We start from the raw sequence: 13960 nt of genomic DNA, 5'->3' as shown, positions 1-13960 counted from the left end.
AAGCGAGGGTAGCCGAAGCAACTCCGCAGTGGCGCTGCATTGATCTGCCAGAAGGAATCCAGACCCCGTATAGAAACAGGATTCTCATATCTCATCAATCGGATCCTCTTCTATTGCATCCGAATGATGTCATAGGGTGGTTGGAAACCGGTTCGGACACCTGCGTGACGTCATGGGATAGATGGGATTATCCGAGGGGAAACGATGGGCCGTGTGGAGCCGTCACGGGGCCTTGGCACAACCAAGGGTGTGACAATCAAATTCATTTTTCAAAAAGCAGACAGTCTCATTGCAATATGCAGTTGAATATGCTTTAAAAAAGTTCTTCAAATCTGATAAAATATTCAATGTGATCTTTGACTTTACATTTCATGTTGAATGAGGACTTCTAGCAGTTTCAAGAGCAGTGAATATTTTGTTGAATTTGATATACAGTGGTCAGATGACACTCAATGATCCGCGCAATCTCAGCAGATATATAATCATTATTTAAAAGGCGTACGATCTCATTGATGGTAAATTCACTGAGCTGAGGGGGCATATTGGCAGATTTGATGATAAAGGTGCGTATTTAAATGAATTGAATGATATTTGAATGATTCTAGAGATATGTGGATATTTTGATTTTTTTTGCAGTGTTTTGCTAATATTTTTCAGGGGGTGGCAGAAAATTCTGTTTTCGCAAGCTTTACGTCCGCCACAATACCTAAGTTTTCATACGGCCACCAACAGGACACCAACCTGAAGATCAAATATCCCAATCGCAAGCCGATGGAAGCTAAGGCACCGAAGAATGAATACCCTCCAAAACTGGCGCCGGTTGATCTGTCCCATCACTTTTCCGTCGGGGCGAGAAATCGGGTGGGAAGCGAGGTGAAGAAGTTCTACAAATACTTTGCGATACCGGGCATCCACAACCTGGCGGGAGGTGAGCATCATTTTATATGGGTTACCTAACCATCCCTCCGAAGGAGTTGCAGACGAATAATGTAGGTAGCTTTTTACTCTGTAAATCGCTGATACACATATCAAAGGGCTTCCCCACCCATCCTATTTCCCATACGATACCCTGGAGGCCGCAGTTGCTCTTCCAACCCGAATCGATCCATCCACTGCCGATGGGCCCTCAACAGTCGCTGAAGGGGACGAGATCCTAGTATCAACCCTTCCCCCAACAGCGCGACTCACCATCCCAAAAGAAAGCAACGACACCAACCCCACAACCCGAATTGACCTAACCACTGCCCTGCAATATGGCACTGCACAAGGCTACCCACCCCTCTTCTCCTTCATCCGCCAATTTGTCCGCGAAAACCTGCACCCAAACATCCCTTACGCAGGCGGGCCAGAAGTGATCCTGACATGCGGTGCCACTGATGGCTTCTCCAAGACCATCGAGGCACTGACGAATGTCTGGGATGAGAATCGTGATTGGATCAGGGATCGAGAATGTATCCTGTGCGAGGAATTTGTGTATATGAACGCCATACAAACGGTGAAGCCGCGGGGTATCAATGTCGTGACTGTGGCTATGGATTCGGATGGGATGATGGTGGACGGGGATCGCGGGTTGAAACATATTCTCGAGAATTGGGATTTTAGTCGTGGGAAGAGGCCGCATTTGATGTATACCGTGACGTACGTTTCCCCTCCAAGCGCCATCTTTTGTGAGGCGCCTATTGTTTTTCTATCTTACTTCGTTACTTATATTGTAACATGTACTAAAGTTGATGAAAAATTTTCTATAGAATCGGCCAGAATCCAACCGGCACCGTCCTTCCCCTCCCAAGACGCAGAGACCTCTATTCCCTCTGCCAGAAATACGACATCATCATCGTCGAGGATGACCCGTACTGGCACCTCCAATACCCGTCCGCTGCCCCCGAACTGGAGGCTCACTTCCGCGGCAGCAGCTCCCTCAAATCCCGACCCCAGCCCCATTCCAATCATGCGGACACTGCACTTGCGCCCAATTACAACACCCACGGCAAAACATCCGGCTACCCCTTCCTCGACTCTCTCATCCCCTCATACTTGTCCATAGACACAGACGGCCGCGTCATCCGGCTCGATACATTTTCCAAAATCATCGCGCCCGGCTGTCGGCTGGGCTGGCTGACAGCACAACCGAAGATTATAGAGCGGATTCTGTATATAACGGAGACAAGCACGCAGCAGCCATCTGGGTTTGCGCAGGCGATGGTTGCGGGGTTGATCATGGGTGGTGGTGGTGGTAGTGGCGGGAAGAAGGATGAATTAGACAGGGTTGGTGAGGAGGGCTGTAGTGGTGATGCTGCTGGTGGTAGGCAGTCCGGAACTTGGAAGATGGAAGGATGGGTTCGGTGGCTGGAGGGGTTGCGGGAAGGCTACGAATGGCGCATGCGGACGATGTGCACGATTCTGTTAAGAGCGAGGTCGATTATTGAACACAGCCCCCTCGGCTGGTACTGCAGAAGCCACCGCAGCTACTATGATAGTGATAGCGATCAGATGACGAAGACGACTGGCAGCTCCTGCACAAAACCCCCACTGTACTCCTTCCAGTTCCCGCGGCGGTGGCATGTTTGTCTGGGTGCGCATGTGCTTCGAGACACACCCGCTCTGGTCTTGTGAGGGCGTATCCGCCGAACGACTATCGGCCGCGCTCTGGAAGCATCTGATGAAGAAACCATACCTGTGTCTGGTAGCACCTGGGGCGATGTTTAATCCCGCTGGTGGCGGAAATGGTCAGCGCGGCTGGAGCGACGAATCGTTCAGGTATTTTCGATTGTGTTTTGCGCCGATGCAGGAAGGGGATGTGGCGGCATCGGCGAAGGGGTTTGTGGAGGGTTGTAGGGATTTCTGGTTGCAGGGGGTTTTGGAGGACGATGACGATGACGACGACGAGTAAAGGAGGTGGGGGATTTACCTTGGCCTTTCATCTGTCTCTAGATGGATATATTTTTTGATATATATCTCTCGGTTGATGCCACGCCACGTTCTTTTTAAAACACTCATCAGGTATGCATATTCTATTCCGTGGACTGTCAGATAACTTAGATCAAAAAATATTCAACCCAGTCCACTTCTATCCATCCAATCTCCAACAGCTCTGTGCACTTGCGGTCTATAATGTGCATATACCAGTAACCATATACAATTTCCACCGTTGGTCACAATGGCTGCGAAATAGAAAATCAACCTCTAGCCAAGTAGCCCGAACATCAGCATGTATTATCAGAATTTTACGCGGCTAATGAAGGCCACTCATTTGCCATCTGCACATTGCTCAACATCAAAAGTTTCATTGTTATAGGTGGGTCGGGTTACGGTTATATGCGGAGGCGCAGTCACTCAGCCACCAACACCACTGCATATAACCTGGTTATTGCTGGCGTGTGTTCAATTTCATGTTCATACGTACAGGATACTTGTATCTAGTAAGAGAAACACTATTAAATTCAGGTACATGTGACTTTGTGGAATCAATCGTAAACCACCGCATCAACAATATCGCCATGTGACGGGACGGTAATATACATGGATGAAAGTTTTGGTATGCTATCGTGACCCTGCGAGAAGCCGGAAACCTAGTTCAAACGCAGTCTGTCCGTGAATACTCGTCCCGATCCTTCTCTCCACCGAATGGCCATTGCATATCCTCAATGAAACATCCACAACCATGACCTCGTGTCCGAACGATGAGCTCGCCGAAGAGATCAATTCCGTCAATGCAATATACGGCCCTTCCACAATAACGCTGACATCAAACCCGTCCAATTCCCCTCCCCGTCGGCCGAATGAGCTACCGGTCACAACCACAATAATCCTCCGGATACCCAATCGGCCAGATTTCTCGTTCCTTCTTGGTTTCGACAGCAAATACCCCTCTAGTCCTCCCCGAGTCATTGGCACTGCGTCCACCAGTTCTCGGGGCGAAGGGAAAAAATGTCTCGATGTATTGAGTGGCTCAGTGCAGAAAGTGTGGCAAGATGGCTTCGTCTGTCTTTATGATCTTATAGAGGAATGCGTGGAGCGGTTCGGAGATATGCGAGGGGGAGAGCTTGAGGAATCCGCTGCTGCTGCTGCTGCTGCTGCTGCTGGCGACGAAACTGCGGACACCTCTACTCCAGTATCTCCAACAGTAGGTACAACTTCTTCACCACCATCATTACATGCGTCATTTGGTCTCGAGAGTCCCCCAGACTGGGTCGTTTCAGAACCCGTGACGGAGAAGAAATCAGTGTTCATTGCCCGTGTCGCCCGAGTCCAATCGACAGAGACGGCGAAAAAATATCTCGATTACCTTCTTGGTACGGAGAAGAAGATCGCAGCGGCAACGCACAATATCACAGCCTGGCGAATCAAGCAAAAACCCGGGCGGGGTCCCAATGGGGTTCCTTCTGGTGAGGAAACTATCTTTCAAGATTTCGATGATGACGGCGAAACTGCTGCTGGGGGCAGATTGTTACATCTTATGCAGTTGATGGATGTATGGGATGTGGTCGTCGTTGTGACCCGATGGTATGGGGGAGTTAAGTTAGGCCCTGACCGGTTCCGAATCATCAATACAGCCGCCCGTGATGCCCTGTTAAAGGCTGGATTTACGAAGTTTGAAGGAGGCACTTCCCAGGAAAAGGGCAAGAAAAAAGGTAAACGATAAATAATTATGGTGCCTTTACATACTTTCTATTTTTTACGGCATTCTCATTGAAAACAGGAAATTATCTATATCCTGTCTAAAACACCCGATTTCTCACATCTATAGCTTGCTTGATGGAGCAACCAACTTCTCCACCTCAGCGAATTGGTAGTAGAACTCGAGGCTCTCAGGATTGGCTAGTGTGCCCGACGGCTTGATCACTTTGCCAGACACAATCTGTTTGACTGGAAGTTCTACCTTCTTCAAGTTGACAGTCGTCTTGGATTTTGGTCAGCATGCAACTTCAATGTGTCCAAAATAGATTTGGGGTATACTTACCGGAATCTCCGGGGTCTCAAACACATATTTCGGCACGTGGCGAGGACTCAATCCGCTTCTGATGGCGGCTTTAACATCGTCTACCATTTTTTTGGTAAATGGAACGCCGGGACGCATGAGCACGAATAACATGACTGTTTCATCCGAGTCGCGGGGTCGACGCTGTCCCACGCAGATGGAGTCGGAGATCTCATTGGCAAATTCGTTCTCGAGAATGCTGTATACTTCGGAGGACCCAAACCGTACGCTTGAAGGATTTAGAACGCCATCTGCACGTCCCAGGAAAAATATTTGCTTCGTGGCGGGGTGTATCATGACGAAATCACCATGGGTCCAGACATCTGAATATAATAGTTAGCCAGGAAAATCAAAAATTCCAACAAGAGGGAGCGTGTCAGAATTACCATCAAATCGAGCAAAATATGCGTCGAAATATCGCTCTGCGCCGTTCTCGCCCCAGAACATGACGGGCATGTTAGGAAATGCTGCTGTCGCAACCAGTTCGCCTGGAACTCCTTCCTCTAGCGGAATGCCTTTCACACCCTTCCCACCCTCCACAGTCTGATCATAAACTGCAATAGGTGTCCCAAGACTAGGTCCCTGGCATCCACCCACATACAACGGCGTCAAAGCGTTTGAAGTTCCAAATGTGCCTGCAATATCTGTACCGCCAGAAATATTTGAAAGCTGCACGTTGGGTGGGAACCCTTTGTCATAAAACCACTCGAAAAGAGCGTCGGAAAGCACCATCCCAGTGCTTGTCAATACCTCCAGATTGCTAAGATCAGTGACCTCTCGAGGATGAATGCCGTTCCTTTGCAATTCGTACATATAGCGTGGGGAGGTGCCCAGGTGGGTTACCCTGGCTCAATAAGCGTGCGTCTCGTGAAGTCTATTTTAGGCCTGGAACTTACTTCTGCTCTCCCGCCAATTTGATGAAGGAAGTGGCATCTGGTAAAAAGGGGCTGCCGTCGTACAGGACTACTCTGCATCCATGCATCAATGGCTGCAACCCACTGAGATACATTATCCATCCTGTTGTGGTGTATTGTAGAGCCACCGAAGTCGAATTCATTTCTCGATGCAGTATACCTTCCTTTAACCCGCTCAAGACAATGCCTCCAACAGAATGCACAATGCATTTTGGCGTTCCAGTCGTTCCTGATTACATTCTCGTCAGAGCCTCCAGCCCTCGAAACCCACACAAATGGTTGATACAAGATTCATACCTGAGGAATAAACGACCAAGAACGGATCCGAAAACTTAACTCTCACAAACTCTAGCTTATCGCCCTTTGCTTTGGCCAAGAAAGTTGCCAAGGTTTGCGCTCTGGGCACCATGTTCACATCGGCGGGACAATCTTGGAATCGAGGCTGTGATACGATGCCTTGAAACTCCACCACACCTTCCATCCCACGAACAATGGCATTCATCTTCGATCTCAAATCGATTGTTTTCCCATCATACACTGTCCAATCGTCCATGAACAGCCACTGGGGTTTGATCTGGAGCAAGCGATCCAGAATCCCCTTGGCACCCATGTCGGTCGAGCTCGACGAAAATAGGCCTCCCAGCGCAGTCACAGCTAAAAATACAACAAGAGTATCGATACTATTGCTTGCAACAACCGCCACCCGATCGCCCTTTTTCACACCCGCAGCTTTCATAGCCTGGGATAACTTTCCAACCCTCCTCCTGAGTTCCCCAAACGTAATATTCCGTGTCCCCTCCGCACCACCTTCCCGAACCTCGGTCACTGCATCTTTACTATCTTCTTTGCCAGCCGTGGACACTCCGGATGATCCGGAACAAGTGAAAAGCATGTTCTCTGCGAAATTCATGTACGTGCCCGCGAACCATTCCGGGATGCTGTCCATGCGTGCCGTCTCATCGACGACGCTTGTGTAGGTACCCGAGTGGATAGGGTTGAGGTCGTGCCAGCAGAATTCCCAGAATGCAGCGCGGCTATTGACAGAGTAGTCGTAGAGCGAGAGGAAGGTCTGGATATTTTGGTCTTGCGTTAACTAGCGCCCTAACCATGTTGGTCTACATTTTTGCTTTTGGAAATGTACCAGCCGCCCGGGAAGGGGTAGTAGCGAAGAAAGAAAGCAGGGTAAAATGAGGGGGGCATAATACTGCAAAAATCCAGATAGAATGTAGCAAAGATAGGGATTCAAAACCAATTCAGCCTTCATATGCAAAATGGGGCCACGTACTGGAAACTTCAACCCTGTCTTGCGCTCTAGCCGACGTCGAAACTGGCCCAGGTTCGACGACTCGGGATTGGGATGCTCCCATAACTTACGTGGTACCGCGTACGTCGACATGTTTATATATATAAGGGACGATGGTTGTTTTGGGGGGAAAGCAGTCACAAACGAGTGACCGGAATCAGCACTGTTGGCGCAGTAGCAAGGATAATACTACTACTACTACTACTACTAATAATAATAATAATAATATACACCACAAAGCTTCTCCAGCTCCACAACAAGAACAAGGCGATTTGGGAACTAAAAACAAGAATTCCGGCTATGAAGACCAAATATAATTCAGCTCTAAAAGATCCCCAGCACATCGCCACTCTCTTTCTCTTGACGCCCTCCCCCACATATCCAGGGTTTATTGTGCGGTGCAGGTCGGTCTGCTCTACCCGGCACTCGGCTTTCATTTTCCTGTTTTCTTATCTATTGTCCCATTAAATCGTTCCCCCGGGTTTTGTGTGGCGGGGCCCCTTAGTGCCGACTTCCTCGGCTTCAAGCGGTTTGGCATTGCCGGCCGAGGAGCAAACTAAGGAGATGAACTTGAAAACTCAATCTTGCTTCTCCTGGAGGTTTTGAGTGTGGTATCTGGGGCCTGGTAAGGCGTCCATATATCTATCTCTAGGAGAGTAACATATATGTAGCTATGTATTTATAGCGTTGGCCCATGGCTTCAACATTGACGATAGCCGAAGGGGGCACGATCCTCCGTGGGTACCAAGGTTCTGAGCATTATATGGAAGAAGGCTGTTTCGGCAAATACAGATGAGCCACTTACCGTCGCATTCTCGATCGATTTGATATGAAGCCGGCCATAGATCACCTAATTCGACTGACTAAATACGGTAGCCAAAAAAAAATAAGAAAAAAAAGAAAAAAAAGAAAAAAAGAAAAAGAAAAAAAACTCTTAGTTGATACCGATCAAAACTCGAATTCCCAGGGAGCATTGGCCACTGATTATTGCAGAGTTGTATATCCCAAGGTTGGCCACAATCGCCCCCTATCGATATTTCCACGTCGAGCAGCATGGACGAAGGAGAGTCCTTTTTCACCCATTGGTGCCCTGTCGTTTCTATCTAGCAACAGGCCGACTTCGATGCGTGTATAATAAGTGTTCTGCCATTGCGTAATTGCCAAAGTGGTACGCCAAAAGTTCACACTGTAAAGGACTCGCTTGAGAAACGCTCGGTGCTACAGGACATGAATCAAGGAAACATGAAGAACAAGATCAACTGCAAAAATATCTGCAATTGAAGAGTTAACGAAAATGAAGTTTCCAACTGGCCTATTCTCCCGCATTTTCCTGAAGGATGCTGGGAAAGGGGTACACATCTACCGGCAGTGTGATTGGCATAAAATGGAGAACAATGTACGGCCTTTGCCACACAGAAGCCCCAGGTCTAGTACAAGCAGAGCCCCAGGAGAAAAAAAAAAAAAAAAAAAAAAAAAAAACAGAAAGAACAAAAGCAAAAATGATGAAACGAAATGGACCTCAAGCTCCAATGTCATGCTTGGTGAGAAGTTGTGAAGAAATTGAACAAGCGCTCTTGCTCTTAGCCCAGGATGAACGCAAGAGAAAAAGAGATTCCTGCCAGATTGGACAGATCTAGACAAGCTTTTGCTCCTGTAGTATGTGGACTTTAATAGAGAAGGATGGGAAGGTCGGGTAGAACTCGTTTAAAATTGATTCATGCTCTACCTTCTTACTACTTCATTTTAAAGTAACGGCGGGATGTCGCATGGGGGAAGCACCAAGCGAAAAAGAACAAATGATAGGAGGCAAAGTGCCCTCCCTAGCTTCATTCTTTTGAGGATTCATGGAAATTTTTGTTTGGGGATTCGGCATGAGGGAATCATGCTAGGAAACCTATCGCCAATGGGAATATATTCAGCAATGGGTAGTGGCACATTTGGATTGTGTGCATCCCAGGAGATTTAAATGCCCAACCATCTGGAGACACAGTCTAGTCATCCATTTTCACTTGAAACACAGCCTTAGTATTCCGTTGGCAAAAAATAAGGTGTAATAGCCTTAGGGCATCAGTAGCTCCTGTTGGTATTGGCCTCAGGTCAAACCCCAATCGTAAATATTGTTTTCAATTCTCATCCATCGCAATACATCTTTCCCAACGCTCTGTTCGATACAAGTGTCTCATAGCTTTCTTAATACCGAGTGCTTCTGTGGCACTAAGTATATGGTCATCTGCCAGAAGCGACCTATGCTATATTAGCTAGTTGGCCGTCGAAGGAACAAAGGCAACCTCGACAAGTCGAAGCCCAAAGTGACTTTACATTGCCCCCCAAAGGCGCCTCCCTTTCTTCAGTAGCTGGTGGATTCCTTGTGCTGTTTAGCCACGAATCCAAGAAAATCAAATTCCTCACAATTTGGTGTCTGCCATTGAAATTTCAAATGAAGGGTGAGCATATCCACCTCCATTCCAACCGACTAAATCCGTAGATGAAACTCTGGAATGATTCAATTGCTTTGCTCCACTTATGAGCTTGAGAGTGGCTCGCAAGATGACCTGGCTGAAGATTCAAAAAACGACATCTGATATGTGACGGGAGGTCTTGAGCAAGAGAACTGGGGCCAGCGGCAGCACGGAGCAGAGATCGTACTCAACCTAGTGAGATTCACGGAATGCACGGGAGAGCTGGGGGTGTCTCCACCAGGTTGGCGCCTAACAGAAACACGCATCCATCTGGAGTTGCGGAGCCCCGAGTTTCCATGCTACTAATGCGTTAGGGAGGAGATGGAGAATCTAGCTTGAAGGAGGACTCTGTTCGATCCTCCATTCGCCGTCCCATGGCCATTCGATGCCGATGGTGTGATGACTTTGTTGAGACTATCCTACCGTGACAGGTGGATTTCAGGACCGTGGGGTCGCGATACCCGAGAGAGATAGATGAGGCACTTGCGATGTGTCGAGGAAACAGAGATTCATCAAACCTAGGAAACGATATCATTGACGGAGCAGCTATAGCCTATTCTCCACCATGTTCTCGTAAGAACAACAACAATAATAATCCAAACGTCTGACGGCAAAATGATCACCACATGGCGGGAGCTCATACGCTCTCCGTCCGTCACTGTGGGCCACCAAACCAGAACAATGTTTCTCCCTCATTATGTGGGGAAAAACTATCCGGAAACGCCATTGAAACCCGGAAGAAATGAGAGCGAAACGGGGGACTTCGTTAGATGCGAGCCTCATATCCACCAGGCGATAGGTTGGCGAATATCCAATGAATAGCCACATGTTCCTTCTTCAAAAAATCTCCTAACTAGAGGCTTGAGTCTTCGAACGACAATGATACTAGAGCTCAATAGTGGTGACTAGCGTTCGTCGTCGGTGCCGTTGCATTGCAACGGAGACTGCGTTTCAAAACTGGTGGATGAATCATATTTCCCCTACACTCCAGACGGTTTTCAAAGGCTTCTCGATATCCAATCGTCGACATCAAACTATCGAGATACCGGACATGGGAGAATGATCATGTACCGGACGGATTGTCACATTCGTCGATAACCAGTGGTTCAATGTTTGATACAGATGCACGAATCACGAAGGTTGGCCAAACGGCACGATCAGCGAGCGATCCACGCTGTTACACTGACTCTGGCGATTCGCAAATCATCCGATGCGATTCGGCATGCCGGCCTGTGGTGGTTGGCTATTCGTTGACCACCGCAGCGCCTGGCAGCCCTCGCTGGTGTTATCACATTTATATGACCTGTTGGCTGGGTCACTACTCCGTAGTCAATCTATCTTTGAATTTCAGTCAATGAAGGATAAAAATATTCATTGGCATTTTTAGTATTACTTCCTCTTTCTTTTTTTTTTCTTTTTTTCTTTTTCTTTCTGCATAGACAAGCTGAAACATGCGAAGTTGCAAGGTTACGCCGTATGCACACAGACGAAGCCGCTTCGCTCTGAACACCAATTACACAGAGAGAAACCCCTGGATAATATCCGTAGACAAATAACAGGGACCCTGGGATTATGCCAGGGCCAAACGGTGGATTTGTCCAAGGAAATCTCAGTCTTCCTTGGTTAAGCTTTTTGATACATCATGATCCGATGGGGCATATATCCATACTCCGGTATTGGGTAAATGGAGAGCACATCGCCACAAAAAAAAAAAAAAGGATGGATCCAAGCAAGTACTGTGCAAAGTATATAGGTAGTTCAGCATCTACACTGTGCTAGATTTATTATACTCACCGTATTTTCATAGGTTACTACATTCCACAGGAATTTGTCCTGCTAGTCGGTGAATTATGTCCCACAACACTGCAAATCTGCCACCTACTTACGAAAGAAAATAATACAATAAAAATTAATCGCTAGTTGTTTTCGTTCCTAATAACTTATCGAGATTGAGCTCGTTGTTCTCGCGGCTTGTTCTCGCGGCTGCCAACAACTCACCCTGCGGATCCATCCCACGATGATGTTGGCCAGTTTTGACCTTGTGTAGTGATAACACCTTGTCGTGAGCGACCCACCTTACGGGTTTTTGGTGAAAGAAATTCGCCGGGGGTTGACCAGGGAGGAGTTGGATCGAATACCAGCTCAGCTTAGTCGACAGATTTCCAGGGTTCTGTCAGCTTATTTTAGTGGTATTTTGGTGATTCCTTGCTAAACTGGCGGGTGACGAGGAAAAAAAGCAGAAAAAGTAAAAGTAAGATCGTGAATATTTCCCTTGAAATATTCCGTGTTATCAAAGAAAGTATAAAATTTAAAATATAACAACTGGAAACTTCCGGGGATTGGAATGGTTGTACCACAGAAAACGGGCGTTGGTTTCCATGGCTCGGAGAGAACGGTAGAAAGGCTTGGACGATCTTTTTCTTTTTTTAAAGACAGCGAAAGGAAAGGAAGAGGAAGCTTCGTCAAGACGGTGGAAATCTGACTTGTCCTGATTCATTTTCATCATTTCTTATTGAATCCATGAATGAGCTTAACTTATTCTAGAAAGACAAAAGTGAAAGGGATGACACTTATGCAGCCTTCAGTGGGGTTCGTGCTTGAAAGCATTTTCCACACCGACGGTTGTTTCAGGTTTTTTGGCGGGTGGGCAGAAGTCGAAAGTAATACATAGTACTGTTTTATTCAAGGAACCACAGGCCTGGGAATTACTCTGTCGAGGCAGCCATCTTGCCGGTATCGTTGTGATGGGTCGGTCTGTAACCTCACTCGTAGGACAGGAAATTGAGCAATGTGTGTGATTGGGCATCTTTGTATCGACTTAAATGGCGCGAGTTTCGCGAAAGATGGGAGTGAAATCGTGTCAGAGAAGGATGATTAATCTTGAGTGCTGAGAGGAAAATTAGAGTAGTTAAATGTAACTCGCTAAAAGGGCTCATTATTATGATCTCCTTCACCCACCGAATCCTAGTCCTTTCGAGAAGTATCCGTGGGGAAAAACCTTGAAGTTTGAGGGGAAAAGAAAGGAAAATACCCTGGAATGCAGCACTAGAAGGATCGCTTTTATTCGCCGGTTGTTAGGTTTCCTGGACTAGCGGCCAACAAGTAGCGGTTCCTGGTCTTTGGCGTGAAAGGCCCAATCAACGATACGCCTGGTGCCTGAAAACAGCCTTCAGGTCAAGCTTGTTCAGATTGAGGATGTCTCGGTGCTCATAGGCCGGAATTTTCAAATGTCCCCAGCCAATAAAAAAGGAATGACTGGCGTCGGCGATCCCGGGCGATGGTCCGTTCATTGTGCCTGCTTGATGGATCAAATGGATTGGCTCTTGAGCATTTTTGCTGACAGGCTCCATTTGTGGCTTGACATTTGTCCAGATGGCGGACAAGTCATGAGCGGAGAAATCGTCCGTCATGGTCAACATGACACTCTTTGTTTCGAGCGAGTCTTTTTTTTTATTTTTAACTTCCTTTAGAGATGAGGCAGACATCCATTCCTTTCAATCCCACACGAGATGAAGCCGAGGATTTGACTGCGAGAGAAAGGCTTCAGCTGTGGCGTCGCTGTTGCTTGGACCCTTGCTGCGTCAAACGGTGACTTTCTGGAAATATTACTCCGATCAAACGGGGCCAGGCACGGGCGAAGCCGCACACACTGTCGCCAGCGCCACAGGGCCAAGATTATACCCACTGGAGGCTACGCTGTAATTCTCGACTCTCTCAAGAATGTTGGGTCGCCAGTGCTGGCGCTGTTGAACATTTTGCAAGATAAACTGATCGATGGGAGTGGGCCCTGAGGATGGGCACAGTCATCTTGAGAGGGTGTTGCCCCATCTGACCTTGGCTTTCAATTTCAGCAGCGTTGTCCCTCTGTTACGCCCAAATTGTAGGAGTGTGAAAGGTAAGTCGTATCATGATGGGACGTCCAAGCGGCAGTAATTGGCCTGGCTGCGTAGTTAGCCTGGATTGGAGCCATTTGGTGGCAGCCCACGGTTCCACGGGCGCAACATCCGTACGTTTTGTACTCCACCACCCACCACATCAACGACTCGACACTGGTTGCAGCCTTGGAAGCGAGTCGCTGTGCGATCTCTCTGCCATCCTCTCTGGACTCGACGGAGTACCCACAGTGTGAATGTTAGATCCCTTGCGCCTGAGGAAAAACAGTCTCAGACTCAGAGGAACACTATCGAGTCCCTTGATTGTTTCCAGTTTCGTTTCTCTCATTTCTCCTCACATCTCTACTCCCAAGTCCCTCCAGTAAGATGACTGCGTCAAATCACTCGATCAGGAACGAAACATCATGCCCTGA

The 13960-nt window shown here is 47.7% G+C and overlaps 3 protein-coding genes across 3 annotated transcripts; 2 read left to right on the top strand and 1 right to left on the bottom strand.

The window, feature by feature from the left end:
• Nucleotides 1–554: 554 nt before the first annotated feature.
• HCAG_00474 (conserved hypothetical protein) lies at nucleotides 555–2890 on the top strand (the record flags this gene model as incomplete). Its single annotated transcript, XM_001543378.1, has 5 exons — nucleotides 555–563; nucleotides 658–928; nucleotides 1035–1638; nucleotides 1749–2444; nucleotides 2545–2890. 5 exons carry the CDS (start codon nucleotides 555–557, stop codon nucleotides 2888–2890), a joined length of 1926 nt encoding a protein of 641 aa, XP_001543428.1.
• Nucleotides 2891–3661: 771 nt separating this feature from the next.
• Nucleotides 3662–4466, top strand: HCAG_00473 (conserved hypothetical protein; the record flags this gene model as incomplete). The annotated part of the gene is made up of 2 exons (XM_001543377.1): nucleotides 3662–4385; nucleotides 4444–4466. The coding sequence occupies 2 exons, from the start codon at nucleotides 3662–3664 to the stop codon at nucleotides 4464–4466; spliced, it is 747 nt and encodes a 248-aa protein (XP_001543427.1).
• A 446-nt stretch (nucleotides 4467–4912) lies between these two features.
• Nucleotides 4913–7288, bottom strand: HCAG_00472 (conserved hypothetical protein; the record flags this gene model as incomplete). Its single annotated transcript, XM_001543376.1, has 5 exons — nucleotides 4913–5301; nucleotides 5365–5822; nucleotides 5875–6121; nucleotides 6190–6961; nucleotides 7178–7288. 5 exons carry the CDS (start codon nucleotides 7286–7288, stop codon nucleotides 4913–4915), a joined length of 1977 nt encoding a protein of 658 aa, XP_001543426.1.
• Nucleotides 7289–13960: the final 6672 nt, after the last annotated feature.

Source organism: Histoplasma capsulatum, genomic scaffold (genome assembly GCF_000149585.1).
Source record: "Histoplasma capsulatum NAm1 scaffold_1 genomic scaffold, whole genome shotgun sequence".
Taxonomy (NCBI): Eukaryota; Fungi; Ascomycota; class Eurotiomycetes; order Onygenales; family Ajellomycetaceae; genus Histoplasma; species Histoplasma mississippiense.
The sequence above is the reverse complement of the archived record's forward strand: the minus strand, read 5'-3'. Positions and strand labels throughout refer to the sequence as shown.